This window comes from Dipodomys ordii, unplaced genomic scaffold, assembly GCF_000151885.1.
Source record: "Dipodomys ordii isolate 6190 unplaced genomic scaffold, Dord_2.0 Scaffold41, whole genome shotgun sequence".
NCBI classification, from domain to species: domain Eukaryota; kingdom Metazoa; phylum Chordata; class Mammalia; order Rodentia; family Heteromyidae; genus Dipodomys; species Dipodomys ordii.
The window spans coordinates 8,694,866-8,715,206 of record NW_012267257.1 but is presented as its reverse complement, the minus strand read 5'-3'; the positions used below and the strand labels follow the sequence as shown (position 1 = coordinate 8,715,206).

Below are 20,341 nucleotides of genomic sequence, written 5' to 3'. Positions count from 1 at the left end.
AGCAGAAAAAGCCAGAAGTGGCTCTGTGGCTCAAGTGGTAGAGCGCTAGCTTTGGGCTGAAGAGCGGAGGGACAGTATCCAGAGCCGAGTTCAGGCCCTACAACTGACCCCCCCCAAAAAAGGACATATTGTATAACTTGACAATCTTCATAAAAGGGGGGCAGGGGTAAGGACATGAGTTGATACTGTTGAGATTGGTTTCAAGAATACTAAAGCTCTCAAGCAGATGCTGGTGGCTCAAGTCTGTAATCCTACCCAGGAGTCAAATCTGGGAATAGTTCATAGCCAGCCTGGACAATAAAGTCCATTGACTATCTACAGTTAACCATCAGAAGAAAGCGCTATGGTTCCAAGTGGTAGTGCTACCCTTGAGCAAAAGAACTAAGACAGCACCCAAGCACCACAAATAACATGGCACTTAAATATGCAATCATCCTAAATGGGAATTGAGGCTGCAGCTTGGCTGTTTAGTATTCTTGTCAGTTGCGGGACTTGAACTCTGGGTCCAGGCGCTGTCCCTGTACTGTTCAGCTCAAGGTGAGGGCTCTACCACTTGAGCCACCACGCCACTTCTGGTTTTCTGGTGGATAATTGGAGCTGAGTCTCGTGGACTTTTCTGCCCGGGCTGGCTTTGAACCGTGATCCTCAGATCTCAGCCTCCTGAGTAGCTAGGATTACAGGCGTGAGCCACCAGCTGTTATTGGTGCTGTGGCCCACGTACTAGCCCTGAGCAAAAGAAGCTTAGGGATAGTACTCAGACCCTGAGTTCAAGCCCCAGGACTGCCCACTGGAACCCCTCCCCCCAAAGCAGCCCAACTCCTATGCTTACCTCAAGGAAAACAATGGAGCTTAGAACTTAAACAGAAAAATTCAGCATTATCATAGTTTTGGATTAACTTTTTAAAAAATGCCTATGTCTCAGGGATTCCATTTGGGATTCTATACTTATGCTGAGCTCTCACCTAGCCAACCTGTTTTGTTTTTACTTAGCCACTCTCACAGCAAAGCAAGCATTACCCATACTAGGATGAGTTAAGAGTAGCTTTTTGTTTGAGTTCACCCATCTATGTCATTTAGCCTCACTGTCACTCCAGGCCTTATGTATGACTGACAGCCCCAACCATCACTTCCAAGCTCACCTACTCACCTGGTTCCATTCTCCAAACAGAAGTTGTGTTTTGCTAGCCCTGAGCACAAAAGCTCAGGGATAGCACCCAAAGGGAGTTTAAGTCCCATGACTGAACAACCAACCAAACAAACCTTAGGACACAAGAGTTTTTTTTTTTAAACCAGTACATTTATTGTATGGCTAGTCTTTTAAATTCTCAAGATGAACTGGATGCTGCAACAGCTGCTCTCTTAGGTTTAGGTGTTGTTCCTTCACGGAATCCATGCCTGTGTCATGTTAAGATAAAAAGTTACTTTTAGCAACGTCAACACATGCCTTTTAATTTCTATTTAACAATTTTTCATGAGCTTATCTCAGTCAGATGCTGAAATCAATATTGCATTCATATGTTCAGACATTTTTTCGACAACATCACTGATAAGCATTCTCTTTAAGATATCCATTTTAAGTTAACTTGGTATCAATAAAGGCCCCACAGTTTGACTGTACTGGCCACTGAACCTTTATTTTGTTTCTAATGAGTTCCTTATGTGTTAAGAATAGATCTGGCTGAAGCCAGGAGCCGGTGACTCATGCCTGTAATCCTAGCTACTCAGGAGGCTGGGATATGAGGATCCTTGTTCAAAGCCAGCCTGGGCAGGAATTGCCATGAAACTCTTATTTCCAGTAAACCACCCAGAAAATTGAAGTGGCTCTGTGGCTCAAGTGGCAGAGTGCCAGCCTTGAGCTGAAGAGCTCAGGGGCAGTGCCTAAGTCGAGTTCAAGCCCCATGACCGACCAAAAACAACAGCAACAAAAAGACCCGAATAATTTCCCCTCAATACACTGCCAAATGCTGACCTATTCATTTTAACTAAATACTCAAACCACCTCTAAAGTATAGGCCAAGTGAATGGATTAACACCCTTACTACAAGTAATATTCCAGCTAAAAATGCAATTTGAGAACTGCTGAAATAAGAGCATTGTAACTAAAACAGCATGAAAGATTCTCAGCTGGGCCCTGTAATCCTAGTATTCTGAAGGCTGAAATCTGAGGGTTGCAGTTCAAAGCAAACAAGGAAGTCCTAAGACTCCCATCTCCAATGATCTAATAAGAAAAAGCTGTGGTACTGTGGCTCAGGTGGTAGAGTAGTAGCCTTGAACACTAAAAGGCTCAGGGACAGCGCCCAAGCTGAGTTCAAGGCCCAGAACCAGAAAAAAAAAGTAGACTCGTAGGCAAATCTTTACTCTTAAGCTATTTTTCTCTACAGAAATTCAAGTAGCAACCAGGAGTTTTGTTTTTTTTGTCTGGTCGCGGGGCCTGAACTCTGGGCGCTGTCCCTCAGCTCTTCAGCTCAAGGCCAGAGCTCTACCACCTGAGCCACAGCGCCACTTCCGGCTTTTTTCTTTTTGCTTATGTGTTGCTGAGCAATCGAACCCAGGGCCTCATGCATGCAAGGCAAGCGCTCTACCACTGAGCCACATTCCCAGCCCACCAGGACAGTTTTGTTTTGAAAGCAAGTAGACTTCTGGGCTCCAGAAATCAATTGTATAAAGATGCCATGACAAATGTTGGTGTACACTACAGTGAAAGTACTACCAACCAGGGGAGCCTCTTCCAAATAATGTAGATACTTTAGTTGAACCTCACTTTCATTCAGTTTTTGTAAGAAAACAAAGTGTTATCCAAGCCCTTAGAGCCAGTTATAATGAAGCATAAAAACCATACCTGAATCTGCGATAAACAATTTTTAGGTGCCTCATCCGACCTGTCCCGGTAGTATTTCGTCTCTTAGCCTTGGCACTCCAGTTATCTGAAACACAAGATTCCAAATGATTTTCCAAACACATATCTTGTTAAGTCCATTTCCTTGAAAGCACCTTGTAGAAAGTTGTATGCCCCTTCACCAATGGCATACATAGGTGAAGAAAGTAAAATATAGAGAGACATCACCTCAAATAAAAAGTTCAAAGCCATGGCCCCGTATTTGGGTGCAATGCAAACAAAAACTAGGCATCGTTACTTACACTTTCTCTTGCGTTTTGCAGGGTAGCCACATTTGCCACACGTCGACTTCTGAAGGTGGTAGGCCTTAGAACCGCAGCGGCGGCACAACGTGTGCGTCTTATTGCGACGCTTTCCAAAGGATGACGTTCCCTTCGTCTGAAGATGAACAGAAATCACTACTAGTAAGTGATGTTAGTTAAAACGCCTCTTACCAAGAGTCGCACTGTTTTTTTTGCCAGTCCTGGGACTTCAACTCAGGGCCTGGATGTTGTCTCTGAGCTTTTCTGATCAAGCCTGGAGCCCTACCACTTGAGCCGCACTCCACTTCCCGCTGTTTTGGCACTTAGTTGAAGGTAACATTCTCAAGGCCTTTCCTGACCCGGCTGGCCTCGAACCGCGATTCTCAGACCTCAGCCTTCTGGGTAGTTTGGATTACAGGTGTGAGCCACCGGCGCCGGGCTCTGACATTTTTTTTTTAAGCAAAAATCTAAGGCGTAGGGGCAAAGGCTGCGTGTTATCTCAAGGCCCCGGGGGTGAGCCAAGCACCTCCATGAATTGTGTCGGAGCCAAACGCCCCCAAACCTCTTCTCACATCTCTCCGAGGGGAGAACCCAAGCGAAGGGCCTAACACGGTTCCAGCTCCGGGGCTGGTCCAGTCAGAAGCCATTCCCCGGGCACCGGGGGGCCGCTGCACGCCCTGCCCCAGCCCACCCGCTCCCCTCACCCACAACCCCGCCAGCCACCCACGGGGAGCGGAACGCGAAGCCCAGGCGCCGAGGATGGAAAGCGATTCCAAGGGACCCCGGCCAACGACTCACCATCTTGCCTCTGCCGCCGAGACCAAAGAGGCCGGAAGAGAAAGCACTTCCGCTATACCTCCCTCAGACGCTTCCGCCCAGGGAACTACTTCCTGAAGATGCGGTGCAACCTCCTTAACTGTCCGTCGTCCACATTATGGGTCGGGTCAAGAGGTGGCGGCTGAGGCAGGCCTAGCCAATCGAGTTTCAGAATCCGGCAGGGGGCGTGGCTGTCAGCTAGTACGTCAGGGAGTGGGCGTGTCACCCCGGCTCGCCAGTCTGCTGGATCCGGGGGAGTAAGTAAGGTCGCTCTTCGCCGTGGATTCGGCGCCCCAGGCATTGGTCTCATTACAGATTGGGACTGGAATCCCGTTCCGGGCCAGGTTCGTCCTCCCTTCGGGACGTAGGCTGCTGGCGACCCTCACCGTGTTAGGCACGTTTGACCTTGCCATTCATCCTGCCCTGTGGACCTTGTAAATAAGTTTCCCTCACCGAGTGCCATCAGATCCATTCTGCGGGGCTGGGTAGGCTGAGATGGATCATTCTTAGATCACCTTGATAAATGCCATTGCTTTTATCTCAGAAAAAAGACCCAAACTCGCAAAAAAACAACCCCCAGGCATTTAAAAATAAACAGGAGAAAAAGTCCCAATCATATAATCTTCACACTTTCTAAAGCAAACACTTCTCGCAATCTCACAAGCTAAATTTTAGAAAAATGATAGGTAGCAGAGTAAGACGGACACTGGGAACCAGAGGTTCCGTTTTCTCGGATTAACCATTAGTGCCCGACAAGTAATAGGGTCTCCTTTAGGGGAAGGTTTACAAACAAGTTCGGAAACAGGCAAGTGGGAGGAAGGAGGAGCAGAGGCTAGACAAGAAAGTGACCGGACGTTGAGTGATTGCACCAAACTGTACATCAGCTGGGTTATCTCTTGTATTTTTCTACTTTGACTAGTTGCTACAAACTTGGTTACATAAAACAATACTAGTCCCAAAGTAGAAAGTTTCACTTATGAAACTAAGTTCTAGATATCCGAAGTACAATATTATGCCTATAGTCAACAATATTGTATTGCACACTTAAAATCTGTTGAGAGTGGATCTGAGGGTAAGTGTTCCGTGTGTGTGTGTGTGTGTGTGTGTGTGTGTATTCAAGCTCTGGCTCCACAGCTAGCAGTCTCATTTGAGGCATAGCTCTGGTCAACTGTTTTGTTGATTAATTGATGATAGAGTCTCACAGACTTGTTTTGCCCTAGCTGGCTTCTAATTATGATGCTCAAATCTCAGCCTCCTAAAATGGCTAGGATTTTTACCACAACAAAAAACCTTTGTAAGGATTCTTCTGATCAGATGCACTAGAAGGATCTTCCTGGTAGGGCTCAAGGAGTACCTACCTCTGAGGTGGAGCATGTGCTCACTGTTAATGTATATGAGTGTCAGAGGCTCCGGGTTTGATTCCCCAGGACCACAAAACTAAATGGAAAAGTTGGCATAACAGCCTTTTTCTTGGAATCTCTAGGAGCAAATCTGTTATAGTCCCTCTTTTAGATTCTAGAAGTTAAATGAACTTTTTGTTTTATTGCTCCCTCTACCTACTTCCTTCCTTCCTTTTTTTTTTTTCTCTCTCGTCTGTCATGGGGCTTGAACTCTGGGTTTGGGCACTCTCCCTGCACTCTTCAGCTCAAGGAAAGCGCTCTACCGCTTGAGCTACAGTGCCACTTCCAGTTTTCTAGTGGTTTTTTGGAGATAAGTCTCACGGACTTTTCTGCCCAGCCTGGCTTTGAACTATGATCCTCAGTCAGATCTTGGCCTCCTGAGTAGCTAGGATGACAGGCGTGAGCCACTGGCTTCCTTCCTTCCTTCCTTCCTTCCTTCCTTCCTTCCTTCCTCCCTCCCTCCCTCCCTCCCTTCCTTCCTTCCTTCTTTTCTTTCTCTTTCTTTTTTTTGTGGGGCTTGACTAAGGGTCTGGGTGCTATCCCTGAGCTCTTTTGCTCAAGGCTAGTGCTCTACCACTTGGAGCCACAGCTCTATTTCGGAGGTTTCTGAGGTTAGTTGGACATAAGAGTCTCATAGACTCTCCTACCTAAGATGGCTTCGAACTGTGATCCTCAGATCTCAGCCTCCTGACAATATTACAGGCACGAGCCACCAGCACCTGGCAAGCTTTCTTTGTATATTAACTATTTATCTTTAATAATAAGCACTTATAAATCCATTCCCTGAGCATATCCTACATCTAACTTTATAGTTTCCCCTTCTGCTAATTCCACCCCTTCCTTTCCCTCCCTACCTCAGATAATCATTCTTCTGAATTTCACATTCATTATTTGTCTCCGCCCCTCAAGTTTTATATAAGTTTTGTTGTTCTTTTTTCTTCTGAGGCAGGGCCTGCTTTGTTGTCTAGACTGGCCTCCAACTCTCAGGCTTATGCAATTAATCTTAGTGCTCAGCCTCATTGCTGGGGCTAGTTTTACCACTTACTACTATGCTTTTTATATTGTTACGTGTGTGTGTGTGTGTGTGTGTGTGTGTGCGCGCGTGTGCGCGTGCGCACGCGCGGGGGGGGTGTGTTTAAAAGGATGTCATGATGAGATCTTTTTGGGGACTCAGCATTTTCCCTCAATATTTTTGCAATTTTTCTATATGATAGGTTGCTGAAATTCATTCATTTTGAATGCTGCTTAGATCTTGTTGACTAAGATTTATGCATCCTGTTGACAATTTTTTAGATTGGTTTTAGGCTCTTGTGAACTATATAATTGTAAATAAAGACCAATTAAATAATTTTTTTGAGAAATCAAAATGAGAAAAAGCATGTTAATAAACACAACTTTGAGGGCTGGAAAGGTGGCTCAGTGGTGGAGCCCTTGCCTTGCATGCCTGAGGCCCTGGGTTCAATTCCTTAGCACCACATAAGCAAAGAGAAAAAGGCCGGAAGTGGCATTGTGGCTCAACTGGTAGAGCGCTAGCCTTGAGCTGAAGTGCTGAGGGACAGTGCCCAGGCCCAAAGTTCAGGCCCCATGACTGGACCCCCTCCCCCCCAAAAAATAAACACTACTTTGAAAGCTTAAAGTTAGACCAGCTATGGTGATGCATACCTGTAATCCTAGCATTTGGGAGGCTGAGGTAGAAGAACAGCCTAAGCTGTGTCAAAACCTGGACCAAAACCCCCAAATTCGGCGGGGTGCTGCACTCCTAGCTACTTAGGAGGTTGAAATCTGGGTATCATGATTCAAAGCCAGCCTAGGAAGGAAAGCCCCTGAGACTCTTCTCTCCAATTAACTACCAGAATTTTTTTTTTTTTTTTTTGGGTCCAGTGGTGGGGCCTGAACTCTGGGCCTGGGTGCTGTCCCTCAGCTCTTCAGCTCAAGGCTAGCGCTCTACCACTTAAGCCACAGCGCCACTTCCGGCTTTTTTCTTTTTTCTTATGTGGTGCTGAGGAATCAAACCCAGGGCCTCAGGCATGCAAGGCAAGTGCTCTACCACTGCGCCACCTTCCCAGCCCACTACCAGAAAATTTGAAGTGGTGCTCTGGCTTAAAGTGGTAGAGTGGCTAGCCTTGAGTGAAAGAGCTCAGGGACAGCGCTCAGGCCCTGTGTTCAAGCCCCACAGCTGATTAAAAAAAAATTCATCTGGTGGGCTCTGGTGGTTCATGCTTAGCTACTCAGGAGGCTGAGATCTAAGGATGGGGTTCAAAGCCATCCTGAGCAGGAAAGTCTGTGAGATCCTTATCTTTAGTTAACCAACTAAGAACTAGAAGTGGGTCTGTGACTAAAGGTAGAGACAGTGCCTAAGACTTGACTTCAAGCCCCATGACTAACAACAACAAAAACCCAAATTCAAAAAAAAATGTTTAAAATAGAAAGTATAAATCCTGGGTGCTGGAGGTACGGCTCAATTGATGAGTGCTGCCTAGCAGATTTAAGGCATTGAGTTCAAACCCAGCACACACACCCCAAAAAGTGAAAGTATAAATTCTTCTGTAATCATATCCTTAAGGATAACCATGTTAAAAATTTGGGATATTTTTTCTGAATATAATACACATTTGCACGTATATATGCTATATACCTGTTACACTTTTAAAAATCAGATAGCTTACTGTTTTTCCATAACAATATATTATGAGTGTTATTATTTGTCAGTTTGAAGAGATTTGTTTCACTCTTCATGTAATATTCCACAAATTCTCCCGTATAGGAATTTAGGGTATCTTTGACTTTCTGCCATTACAAATAAGCTGTAATACAGAGTTTTTGTATGTGTATGCTTGGGTTCATTTACTTATTTCCTTAAGATAATTTCCCAAAGTGGAATTGCTCTATTGAGTTTTCTCTCTCTTCCTTCCTTCCTTCTTTTCTTTTCTTTCTGGAGTGGGGCTTGAACTCAGGTCTGACTAGCAAGTATGATCTTTCTTTCTTTCTTTCTTCCTTCCTTTCTTTTTCTTTCTTTCTTCCTTTCTTTTTTTTAAATACATCCAAGACAGCCAGAATGAAATTCTGGAGACTAATGTTAGCATATGGGGCTATGTGGCCCAAATCATGCCTCAGCATATATAACGAGAAGTCCATCCTGTTTTTTTGTTTATTTTTGGGGGGGGTATTTTTTATTGTAAAAATACTGTACAGAGGGGTTACAGTTATATGAGCATGGTAATGAATAATTTCCTATTGAGCATTGTAGCTCACTCCCTTACTTAATGCTGCATCTGGTCAGATTGCTCTCCAAAATTTACTCAGTTCTTAGTAAATCAGTAATCTCAGTATAGTGCTCAGAGCAGAGAGTACCTACTACAGCCTGAAGTTCTAGAGCTGCTTCTTAAGGAGTTAACAGGCTGAATATTGATGAAAACAATTTAGCCATCCAGAGTAGGTGGGACTGGGGGTGAGACAGTCACAAAGCTTATGAGGAAGCCTTAGAGCTGCCACACCCACACATAGCAGGAAGTAATACACAGGAAGCCAGGGTCTGAGTGCTCTGGAGGAGAAGCCCCTACAATGCCTGTTTGTGTCCAGGACATTGACACATTTTATCTTTCCCCAGAATAAGATTACTCTGTTGTTGTTTTTAATAACTTTGTTTATCTGTCCGTCCAAATCACTTTTTAACCCACTTCCTGGTCTGGAGGAAATGGAAACAATGGCCACGGAGATGACTGCCTGGGAGATCATAGAAGGACAACGGAAAAAGTTGCTGGTGATCCTCCAGCAAGATCCCGATTCTGTCTTAGATGCGTTGATCTCTCGGAGTGTGATTTCTGGGGAGGAGTATGAGACTCTGGACAGAGTTACAGATCCCCTGAAGAAAAGTCGGAAACTCTTAATTTTGGTTCAGAAGAAGGGAGAGATGTGCTGCCAGCGTTTCCTCAGATGTTTATTTAACACATTTCCAGAGTCAGCTCCCTCTTGGGACTTAAAACTTGGTAAGTTAAACTTTTATACTTTGGAGTTAAGAGAGAGGAGGTAGATTTTCTGATACAAAGATTTAAAAAAGAACATGTTTTATCAGGTTCTTCTTATAAAAATGACTATTTTCATTTGTTTTCTCTCAGAGATAATTTTCGCTGAAATATGAGGTAAGGGGTATGTTATGAATTGAAGAAGCAAGAAACAATATGTCTTGTTGGTGTAGAAGATGGTGATTTGTCCCTTCAGACTGGACCAAAATTTTCCATTGTTTTTGTGTTACCATAAGGCACTCATAGTTTTGGCAGTGCGGTCCTGAATTTCACAGCTGGAAAGGAAGGAACACTGTGGGGGCACCCTCTGAGGGCTGCCTTTTCCAGTTACTTCATACATGGTAACAATGCCAAGACTACAAAGTGTCTTTCACGTAGGATAGCCAGTAGGAAAATACAGGAATCTTTTTAATATCCCTAAAGGGCAGATCAGAAACTTCATTTTCTGCATGCTAAGAATCCCAGTAGATGGGGCTGCGACGAAGGTGGCTCAGTGGTAGAGAGCTTGCCTTGAATGCCTGAGGCCCTGGGTTCGATTCCTCAGCACCACATAAGCAAAAAAGAAAAAAGCCGGAAGTGGCGCTGTGGCTCAAGTGGTAGAGTGCTAGCCTTGAGCTGAAGAGCTGAGGGACAGCGCCCAGGCCCAGAGTTCAGGCCCCACGACCAGACACCGACCCCCCCCCCCAAAAAAAAAAGAATGCCAGCAGAACTTGTTTCCTGCAACTTAGTTGTTCCATTACAATTAATGCTACTTTTTGGGAATGTGATTATATATTTCATATGCTATTATTATTGTTGTTGTTATTGTTGTTGGTCGTGGGGCTTGAACTCTCTGCCTGGGTACTGTCCCTGAGCTCTTCAGCTGAAAGTCAGCGCTCTACCTCTTGAGCCACAGAGCCCCTTCTGGCTTTCTCTGTTTCTGTTTCTGTTTAGGCGGTGTTGAGGTGGCGCTCATGCTTATGCTAATGAGGCAAGCACTCTACCTCTGAGTCATCTTCCCAGTCCATTATTACTATTACTATTATTATTGTCGGTTGTGGGCTTTGAACTCAGGGACTGGGTGCTGAATCTGAGCTTTTTTGCTCAAGGCAAGTGTTCTGCTGCTTTGAGTCACAGCTCAACTTCCGGTTTTCTGGTGGTTAAATGGAGATAAAAGCCTCATTTGGACTTTTCTGCCTGTTTATTTTAGCAATGTTCACAAGTTCTAGATACAGAATCAGTTTAGGTGGTATTGATAACAACAGATGAATGGATAAAGTTTGCAGTGCTGGGCTTCAGTGCTCACATCTGTAACCCAAGTTTACTCAGGAGGCTGAGATGTGAGGAATAAGATTCAAAGCCAGCCCAGGCTGAAAAATCCATGAAACAGTTATCTATGATTAACCAGCAAAAAGCCAGAAGTGGAAGTATGACATGGTAGAACACCAGCCTTGAACAACCATACCAGTCTGAGAGCAGGAAGCCAAGTTCAAGCCAAGTACCAGTGCACGCATGCGCGCGCGCGCACGCGCGCGCGCGCACACACACACACACACACACACACACACGCGGAAAGACGGAAGGTAGAATATCATTTAGCCATGTAATACTAATTATCCCAGTTACTTGGGAGGCAAACACTGAGAGGACGGCATTTCAGTGCAGCTGGGGCAAGAAAGTCAGTGAAACCCATCTCACCCAACAAGCCCAAGTATGGTGGCATGCACTTGTGGCCCCAGCTACAGGGAAGTGTAGTAAGATGGTAGTGATCTGAGGCCAGCCTCATAAAGAAACAATAGATCCGATCCAAGAAGAAACAAAGGGCTAGGGTTGTGACTCAAGGGGTAGAACACTGCCTACCAGATATACGACACCGAGTTCAAACACTGCTATGGCAAAAACAAAACAAAACATGAAAGTGGAAGGGAACTGTTCAAGAAGAGGAAAGAGAAGAGTGGGAAAATAGTGGGGGAGCAAAAGAGATTAGTGGGATGAGTGAATATGATCAAAATACATTATAGGGGCTGGGAAGGTGGCTCAGTGGTAGAATGCTTGCCTTGCATGCATGAGGCTCTGGGTTCTATTCCTTAGCACCACATAAGCAGAAAAAGCCAAAGTGGCTTGAGCTGTGGCTCAAGTGGTAGAGTGCTAGCCTTGAGCTGAAGAGCTGAGGGACAGTGCCCAGGCCCAGAGTTCAGGCCCACCACCAAAAAAGAAAAAAAAACACAACAAAAAAGAACAAACACATTATATATATGTTATCATGAAAATCCCATTTTTTGTAAAATTAATATATACTAATAAAAAATTGATAGGCTGAGTACTGGTGGCTCATACATGTAATCCTAGCTACTCAAGAGGCTGAGATCTGTGGATCATGGTTCAAAGCCAGCCCAGGCAGAAAAGTCCATGAGACTTATCTCCCATTAACCACCAGAAAACCAGAAGTGGCACTGTGGCTCAAAGTATTGGAGGGCTAACCTTGAGCAAAAGGAGCTAAGAGATAATGTCTAATTCAAATCTCATGACCGACCAAAAAAGAAATTGATAGTTTCTTGAGTGGACTATGCCTGCAGTCATTTCAGGAGAAACAGAGGCAGGATGATCATGAGAATGAGGCTAGCCTGGTCTATGGTACTGGGTTCCAGGCCACCCTGGGAAATAGTAAGACGTTATCTCAAAAAGAAAAAAAATTATAGCTTCTTCAAAAAAAGCGATAATGGCTTTACTACCATAACAATAGCAATAATAACTAGTAGAAGATGAGGGACAGTAACTATGGAATCTGCTTACTCATTAGGAATTACTGTTTTTTTTTCCAATTTCAAGTTTTTAGTGGTTCTGGAGTTTTGAATTCAGGGTCCGCTGCTTAGAACCATCTGAGCCATGCCCCCAGCCTGTTTTGATCTAGTTTCTTTTTTTCCCTTTAAACAATGAAACTCCTGAATTTATCCCTAGGCTAACTTGGATGGTGTTCCTCCTCTCAGGACTTCCCACGTACCTGGCATTATTGATTGACATGGGGTCTTGCGAGCTTTTTGTCTGAGCTGGCCTTAAACTGAGATCCTCCTAATCTTTACCTAGGATTATAGGTGTGAGCTACTGTGCTTGCCTTTTATTTACTCTTTCGTAGGGTCTTGAATTCATGCATAGGCTGGCTTGGACCAGTCATGCTATTTATGCCTCCCACGTAACTGGGGTGACAGGCACATATTACCCCACACAGCTTCTTTGGTTGAAATAGGATCTTTCAGACTTTTTGCCCAGAATGGCCTTGAATTGTGTCATTATGCCTGACCTTTAAGAATTTCCAAAGATAAAATTTTATTAACAATGGCCCCAGGAAATCCGAATTGTGGGTCATATTACGTCTACAAAAATACCTTGTCCATAGCATTCAGATTTTCTGTGTTAATTATTTACCTGTGAATGATGTGAGAGGCTCACACTTTTTTCTGGTCATGGGGCTTGAACTGGATGTTGTCCCTGAGCTCCTTTTGCTGAAGGCTAGTACTCTACCACTGTGAGCCACAGGGCCACTTCCAGTTTTCAAGTGGCTTCCTGGAGATGAGTCGTGGACTTTCCTGTGTGAGCAGGCTTCAGACTGCCATGCTCAGATCTCAGTAGCTAGGAGTACAGGCATGAGCCACCAGCTCTAGGTTCAAACTTTTGTTAAAGGCAAGAGTATGATCCCATTTTTCTTTTTTTTGGAAATATTTAACTTTTTGTGGCTATTGTAAAGGTGGTGTGCAGAGGGTGACAGTTACATACGTCAGGTACAGAGGACGTCAGGTACAGAGTACAGTTCTTTCTGGACAGTGTCACCCCTTCCTTTGCTCTCTCACAGTTTTTCCTCCTTGTCCCCACCCACAAGTTACTAGATAGTTCATTTTCAACATAGTGTCTAGTGAGTATCACTGCTTGCATTTGTTCAACCTTTCTTCCTCCATTTCTGCGTGTCCCTTTGCCTGCCCAAAGACAAGATAAATGAACAAACAAGACAAGAAAAAAAAACAGCAACAAAGAAAAAAACCTATTGTTTCCATTTCTTGGAGTTCATTTTGATAAATATTAATTTATATACTCAGATGCACATAGGCATTGGGCCTTAGTGTTGCTCTTCTAAGAGTTTCCTCCTTTGGTCTCATTGTGTGTAAATGCCTAGAGTCTTGTATAATTTAACATGATTCAGTTTTTTTTTTTTATGGGAGGAAGCAAACTTTTTTTTTGTTGTTGGTCATGGGGCTTGAACTCTGGGCCTGGGTGCTGTCCCTCAGCTCTTCAATTCAAGGCTAGCGCCCTACCTCTTGAGCCACAGTACCACTTCTGGTTTTCTGGTGGTTTATTGGAGATAAGAGCCTCACAGACTTTCTTGCCTGGGCTGGCTTTGAACGGTGATCCTCAGATCTCAGCCTCCTGAGTAGCTAGGATTACATACCCAGCTCACAGGTCTTTTTTTTTTTTTCCCCAGAGTTTTTACAGCATAAGAATATAGCACCTCAGTGTATTGGGATAAACAAAAATTCAGAAAATACAATTTCCTCTGATAAGAAAGAGCCTGGGAAACCCATGATCACAGCATTCTCCAGTGAGAAGCAACAGTCGTGTTTGGAGACCTCTGAGTTTTTCCCCGAGAATGGGAAGGAATGCCAGACACCAAATGTCACATTACCATGTCCCGTTGGAAAAGCTGACTCTGAAGTTCCAGTGACTATTACATACTTAAGGGATGGACAGAGATATGAGGAGCCAGACGATTCTTTATACTTAGGAGCAGAGGACTATGAAGCATCTGTTGGATTTCCTGAAGACATAGCCACCAGGATGGAAGAGGGGGATTGCAATGAGGCAGAGCACATTGTATGTGGTGGTGAGGAAGAACCCGAGCATTCAGAAGCTGTGAGGTCATCTGATGAAGACTACTATGATGATTCAGAAACCAGTTTTTCGTTGGAGGAGGAGGAGAAAATTCTGCAAGGTATGGACACAGTATGTGTACAGTTAGGCAAGATCTCATCAACAAATTAATAAAGTTGATGAGAAGGACATGTCACATAATAATGAGTAGAAAATCTACTCATCAGAAATTCCTTGGGGCTGGGAAGGTGGCTCAGTGGTACAGCGCTTGCCTTGCATGCATGAAGCCCTGGGTTCGATTCCTCAGCACCACATAAGCAAAAAAAAAAAGCCAGAAGTGGCACTGTGGCTCAAGTGGTAGAGCGCTAGCCTTGAGCTGAAGAGCTGAGGGACAGCGCCCAGGCCCAGAGTTCAAGCCCCACATCCGGACCCCCCCCCAAAAAAAAGAAAAAAAAAAGAAATTCCTTGTACCTCCCTTCACATGTCTCATTGTGTTGTTTCTTTTTCTTGCCAGTCCTGAGGCTTGAACTCAGGGCACTGTTCCTGAGCTTCTTTTTGCTCAAGTCTAGCTCTCTACCACTTGAACCACAGAGGTACTTCTACCTTTTTTGTTTATGTGGTACTGAGGAATTGAACCCAGGTCTTCATGCATGTTAGGCAAGCACTCTATCATTAAGCCATCTTCCTAGTCCAGTCTCATTGGTTTTTTTTTTTTTGGGGGGGGTCCGGTAGTGGGCCTGAACTCTGGGCCTAGGCACTGTCCCTCAGCTCTTCAGCTCAAGGCTAGTGCTCTACCACCTGAGCCACAGCACCACTTCCGGCTTTTTTCTTTTTGCTTATGTGGTGCTGAGGAATCGGACCCAGAGCCTCAAGCATGCAAGGCAAGCGCTCTACCACTGAGCCACCTTCCCAGCCCCAGTCTCATTGTTTTTGAGGCCAGATATCTAACATTGAGGTACTTGCAGGGTTGCTTCCATCTAAAGACTATGAGGAAGGCCTGTTTTTAGCTTCTGGAAGTTTACCAAAAATCTTTAGTGCGTGTGCATGTGTGTGTGTGTGTGTGTGTGTGTGTGTGTGTGTGTGCTGGTCACAGGGCTTGAACTCTGGGCCCTTACCTACCTATTTGTGCCCCTCACCTACCCTACGTACCTATTTGTGCTGGTATTGGGGCTTGAACTCAAGGCCTTGTTCTCACTTTTTTTCCCCCTCAAAGCTGGCACTATACTACTTGAGCCATACCTCTCTTTCCAAAAATAAATCATTTGTTTAGTTTGCTATTGTTTATGTAAAAATAAAAGTATCCACTGAGGAAAAAAAAACTATATCTTTCTGGATAAGCATGACTAATTGTATTGTCACATAAAGAAGTGCGTGCAGCAAGTATACTGTTCTACCTTGAACATGCAAAATTGATAGGTAGAGTGGTGAAATGCGACTTTCCCTTGGTTTATATTACTTCTGCTTTTTGCTGTAAAAATTTCACTTGCTTTAATTTTAAATGGTAGTGAAAGAAAACTAGATTCTAAGCATAGCATTCACTGAATATCTTTTCCTTTACAGAAAATAAAAAGGTGTTCAAAGATGTCCTGTCCTCTTTGAACATGGATAGAAGCAGAAAGCTTCTGCCAGATTTTGTGAAACAGTTCTCCTTAGATCGAGGCAGTGGTTGGACACCTAAGACTCCGGCAGACTTGGTCTGGACTTTCCTGACGAAAGTGCAAGCTCTTGATGTGACGGCCAGGGATTCAGTCCTCAGGCACAAGATTCCAGGTGAAGTCGGCAAAGAGGAATTGCTGACTAGACTGGAAAATCTGGAAATGGAAGACACAGCAACCATGAATCCTCTCGATGTCCTTTGTGCCAGCCTGCTGTGTGCAGACAGCTCTTTGCAGCGCCAAGTCATGTCAAACATGTATCAGTGTCAGTTTGCCCTTCCCCTGCTTCTTCCAGATTCAGAAAACAACAAAAGCATCCTGATGCTGGGGGCCATGGAGGACGTTGTGGAGAGGCAGTCTACACAGTCCTCAGTAGGACCCACGGGGGCCAGGCAGGAGTCTCTTAGAGTTATGAAGCTGCCTGTCGTCTCTTTTGTTCGCCTGGGACACTGTAGCTTCTCCAAGTCCAAAATCCTCAACACACTGCTCAGCTCTGACCAGCTGAAACCACACATACCCTTCCTCCATCAAGATGTGTCTGTTCCCGTACTTCCCAGGCAAATCTCGGATGGCCTGCTTGAGATAACCTGGTGTTTTCCTGATAACGATCATCTGAAGGAAGGCCTTAATATTTCCCATAAGCCTTTTGCCGTGACCAACCTTCGTGGAGATCTAGAACGCTTTTGGACACAGTTTAGTTTTGTGATGGAAGTTTCTGCAGCTGTGTTTTTTTTCACCGACAGCCTGGGTGAGAAGCAATGGGACTTGTTAATGTTTTTAGGAGAAATTGCCATTGAAAGATGCTATTTTGTTCTCAGTCCCCAGGCCAGAGAGAGTGAAGAGGCTCAGATGTTCCAAAGGATGCTGAACTTGAAGTCGTCACAGCTATTGTTTTGGGAGGGGGAGGAATCAGGGGATAGAAGAAAGAACATGGAGGCCCTTCGAGCTGCCCTCCAGGAAGTGACGGCCTCCTCACTTAGATGCGTGTCTGTGGAGGAGATGGCCTCTCTGGCCAGGGAGTTGGGGATTCAGGTCGACCAAGACTTGGAGACTGAACAAGGGATTCAAGTGTCTCCTAGAGAAACTGATCAAGGGATTCAAGTGTCCCCTAGAGAAAATATAGCTAGAGCAGCTGAAGATGAGGGACAACAAAAATGTAATCAGCTAAAAAGTTCATCTGAAAGCCAAGCTCAGATACCTTTGGGAAAATCTGGGTCTATACATGAGGTCAGCCAGAACATTCAAAATGTGTCGTCTGCTCCAGTATTTCCATCTCATCAGGAAAACTCTCCCTTACCAACCCCAGTGGGAGGTAACTTTAACTGTATTTCCTTGAAAGCCCCACAGGTTATGGGCTCCAAGTTGGGGTCAGAGCACAGGCCTAGGTGGTTTTGGCCCTTGATCTTTCAGAGTAGAAGTGCTCATAGAAGAGCTAAAAGTTTTGGTATTAAATCCTTCCAACCTCAGAAATCTTATTCAGGTGAAAAATCCATGAAATTATCAAGAACTCCATGGGGACGTCACTTGAATGGAACATTTGGGAGACCACCAAATTCCATCTCTCAGTGTGCCTGGGCCCTGGGTGGGAAACCACGGATCACAGGAGCTCCGAGGAAGCCTGGGGTCTCCCAGGCAGGGGACCCCCATTCTACAGGCTCACCGTCAGCAGGAGCAGTAGGGAAACCACCGCCTGGGCGAGCATGTGCCCCGGGAACACAGCCGATGGGCACATCAGCTCACATCGCATCTCCTCACCCTCAATCCTGTAAGCCAGCAGGAGCCCTACAAAAACTGGCCAGGCCTACTTTTCTTCAAGGACCTCAGAGGATGACACAGAATAGGCCTTCAACTCCAGTTCTCCAGTCAGGATCCCATTCCATACCCAGGAGTAAACTTTTACCCAGCTCTCAATTCAAACCCCATCAGCTCGTATCATCCCAGGTCAAACCCTTTCAGCCCAAACCCTTCCAACCTGTTCCCTCTCAAATTAAGCCCCTTCAGTCCCAGTCTTCCCAAGCTAAACCCTTTCATTCTACAGCCCATTGGCTCCAGTCCTCCCAAGCCAAACCCTCTCCATCCAAACCCCCACAGCCCAAGCCCTGTCAGTCCCAGCGTGCCCAATCTAAGACTTCTCAACCCAGATCCGTTCAACACAAGTCATCCTGGAGCAGTCCTTCACAGGCCAAGGCAAACCAGACAAGAGCAGGTCCCAAGAGGATGGGAAAGCATTGAAGACATTCCATACAACTAGGAAAAGTGTTAAACCCAGGTGGTTCCTATATAATAATCGAAAGCAGAGTTGTGGTAAAGGCAAAAGATTAATGTTACTTGAATGACACAAAAAGATAAGCCAAGACATTGTTAAAGGAAAACCAGGAAAATAATTAAGATCAAACAATAAGTAAATCAGTTAAATCTAGCCTTGTGTACTAGATAATACATAAATTGAATCCAGAAATGGAAGACAGGACATAGCACCACTTGGGAAAGAATGGAATTAAGAATCTCTTATTGCAAAGTGACTATAAAGAAAAGTTTGTCATAAAATGATGGCTGCTCCAGTGCTTGCTCAAAAATTTCTACCATCCAGCAGGTACCCCTGCTTAGATGGTTAGAAAACTCAGCTTGTTTGATAATCCCAATTTGCTTGGTTGATAAAACTCATTTCACTATTATAGCCATGAGTAGCAAGCAACAAAAGTAGTTATTTTGCCTTAACTTTAAAAATGGTTGCTATATGTTTCATATTTATAATAGTTAAGAAAATTTGGCATGAGAGGATCTGATATATTATTAATGTCTTTTTATAGTTACATAAGGAACATAATGAGTACATTTTATTAAAAATATATCATTTGCTGCTTAATTTTAGATTTAAAATTAAATGAAAAAGGATGATTTTACAAAGTTTATAGAAAGTATTGTAATGTTTGAAAGAATTTGCATCATAGAATTTATAATTTTATTAAATGCATATTCTAAATATGTAGAATGCTAGTAGCATTATGTAGAAAGATATCCAATTCAAAATGATGAAGTGAAGCTTAACTACATTTTGTTTTGTTTTGTTTTGGTCAGTTTTTGGGCTTGAACTCAAGGCCTGGGTGCTCTTCCCCGGGCCTCTTTGTGATCAAGGTTAACACTCTACCAATTGAACCACAATGCCACTTCCGGTTTTTGAGTGATTAATTGGAGATAAGAGTCTCACTGGGACTTTTCTGCCCAGGTGGGCTTCAAACCACAATCCTCAGGATCTCAGTCTCCTGAGTAGCATGGATTACAGGTAGGGGCCAGTAGTGCCTGGCTTTTTAACTACATTTTTGAAATGATGTCAACTATTAACAAAGGCCACTTCAGGTTGAGTGTGTTCGTATGTGCTTGTAACCCACCAACTGGGAAGTTGAGACCAGAGGATCAAAGTCCACCTGGGCCACAGTAGATACCCTTCATTTGTATAATGCAATCAACATTAAGTGCTTTTAAAGTGTTTAATCTTCTGGTGGTTATTGTAAGGATGAAGAAAGAAAAGAAGTGAACTTTTAATTGTGAATTTTTGTCTCAGCCCTTCAGTTTAATAGAAAGGATGACAACAACTTCTACTTAATAACAACAAAATCTTTGGTGTGAAAGTAGAGTTCCTCAGCTGAATTGTGCTTAAACTTTTGAAATATGCATTGATGTCTCTTGAAACCTTTCTGGGTTCTTCAAGAATAGACATCGGTGGGTACTTAACCACCAGTGGACTCAGAACTAGTCTGGGTTTTGAGTCTGTCAACACACATATGATCTATTCAAATTAGAAGATTTGAGGATAATTTAATAAAGGGACTATTTACAAAGGGCTGAAGAAGACATAAAAAAGCAAGTACAGAGCAAGGTGCACCACTTTGGATGTTGAAAAAGGAAGTCACCATTTCCAGGGAGAAGCTAGGAGTGCTTTTCCTGATCAGCGAGTGGAATGGGCCGCAGGTGTGCTGGGGAATGGGAGGGGGAGGGAGGGACAGGCCCACAGCAGGGCATGATAGAGGCAGAGAGAAGGGGGAGCAAGTTCACATCCTGAGCTGTTGCATTTGACAGGCTCTGGCTTCCCGTCCCCTATCTTAGTAAAGACCCACCCCCACTCATAGGCCCCTGGGTGAGAAATAACACCCAAAGATGGGTTTGACTGTTACATGCCTTTAATATCTGTCCTACTTTTCTACAGTCAGATGGAGTACAGTATGGAAATAGAAGGCAGGCAGGTTTGAGGACCCAGCAGGAAGGACTTGCTTCTTTTTTTTTTTTTTTTTTTTTCGGTCGTGGGGCTTGAACTCTAGGCTTGGGAGCGGTCCCTGCGCTCTTCAGCTCAAGGCAAGCTCTTAAGGGCTTGAGCCACAGCGCCTCTTCCTCCGGATTTTGAGTGGTTTATTAGCCATAAGAGTCTCACAGACTTTCCTGCTGGCTTTGAACAGTGATCCTCAGATCTCAGCCTCTT

At 44.3% G+C, this 20,341-nt stretch overlaps 3 protein-coding genes across 3 annotated transcripts in view; 1 reads left to right on the top strand and 2 right to left on the bottom strand.

The window, feature by feature from the left end:
- Prkaa1 (protein kinase, AMP-activated, alpha 1 catalytic subunit) overlaps window positions 1–1,157 on the bottom strand; it is a 44,436-nt gene extending 43,279 nt beyond the window's left edge. The window contains exon 1 of the mRNA XM_013018515.1: window positions 1,148–1,157. Coding sequence (XP_012873969.1) covers window positions 1,148–1,157 — 10 coding nt within the window. The remainder of the gene's footprint in view (window positions 1–1,147) is intronic.
- A 129-nt stretch (window positions 1,158–1,286) lies between these two features.
- Rpl37 (ribosomal protein L37) lies at window positions 1,287–4,013 on the bottom strand. The gene is made up of 4 exons (XM_013018679.1): window positions 3,937–4,013; window positions 3,139–3,274; window positions 2,840–2,924; window positions 1,287–1,395 (listed from the first exon to the last, which is right to left on the bottom strand). The coding sequence occupies exons 1-4, from the start codon at window positions 3,937–3,939 to the stop codon at window positions 1,326–1,328; spliced, it is 294 nt and encodes a 97-aa protein (XP_012874133.1). The 5' UTR covers window positions 3,940–4,013; the 3' UTR covers window positions 1,287–1,325.
- Window positions 4,014–8,889: 4,876 nt separating this feature from the next.
- Window positions 8,890–18,967, top strand: Card6 (caspase recruitment domain family, member 6). The gene is made up of 3 exons (XM_013018669.1): window positions 8,890–9,340; window positions 13,827–14,333; window positions 15,773–18,967. Exons 1-3 carry the CDS (start codon window positions 9,049–9,051, stop codon window positions 18,097–18,099), a joined length of 3,126 nt encoding a protein of 1,041 aa, XP_012874123.1. The 5' UTR covers window positions 8,890–9,048; the 3' UTR covers window positions 18,100–18,967.
- Window positions 18,968–20,341: the final 1,374 nt, after the last annotated feature.

Coding starts and splice junctions, on each gene's coding strand:
- Rpl37 (XM_013018679.1), bottom strand. Junction 2,925..3,138: donor TGCAAAACGCAAGAGAAAGT/GTAAGTAACGAT, acceptor CTTGTGTTTCAG/ATAACTGGAGTGCCAAGGCT. Junction 1,396..2,839: donor ATTGTTTATCGCAGATTCAG/GTATGGTTTTTA, acceptor AACATGACACAG/GCATGGATTCCGTGAAGGAA.
- Card6 (XM_013018669.1), top strand. CDS start 9,049: ATGGAAACAATGGCCACGGAGATGACTGCCTGGGAGATCATAGAAGGA. Junction 9,341..13,826: donor CTCTTGGGACTTAAAACTTG/GTAAGTTAAACT, acceptor TTTTTTCCCCAG/AGTTTTTACAGCATAAGAAT. Junction 14,334..15,772: donor GGAGGAGAAAATTCTGCAAG/GTATGGACACAG, acceptor TTTCCTTTACAG/AAAATAAAAAGGTGTTCAAA.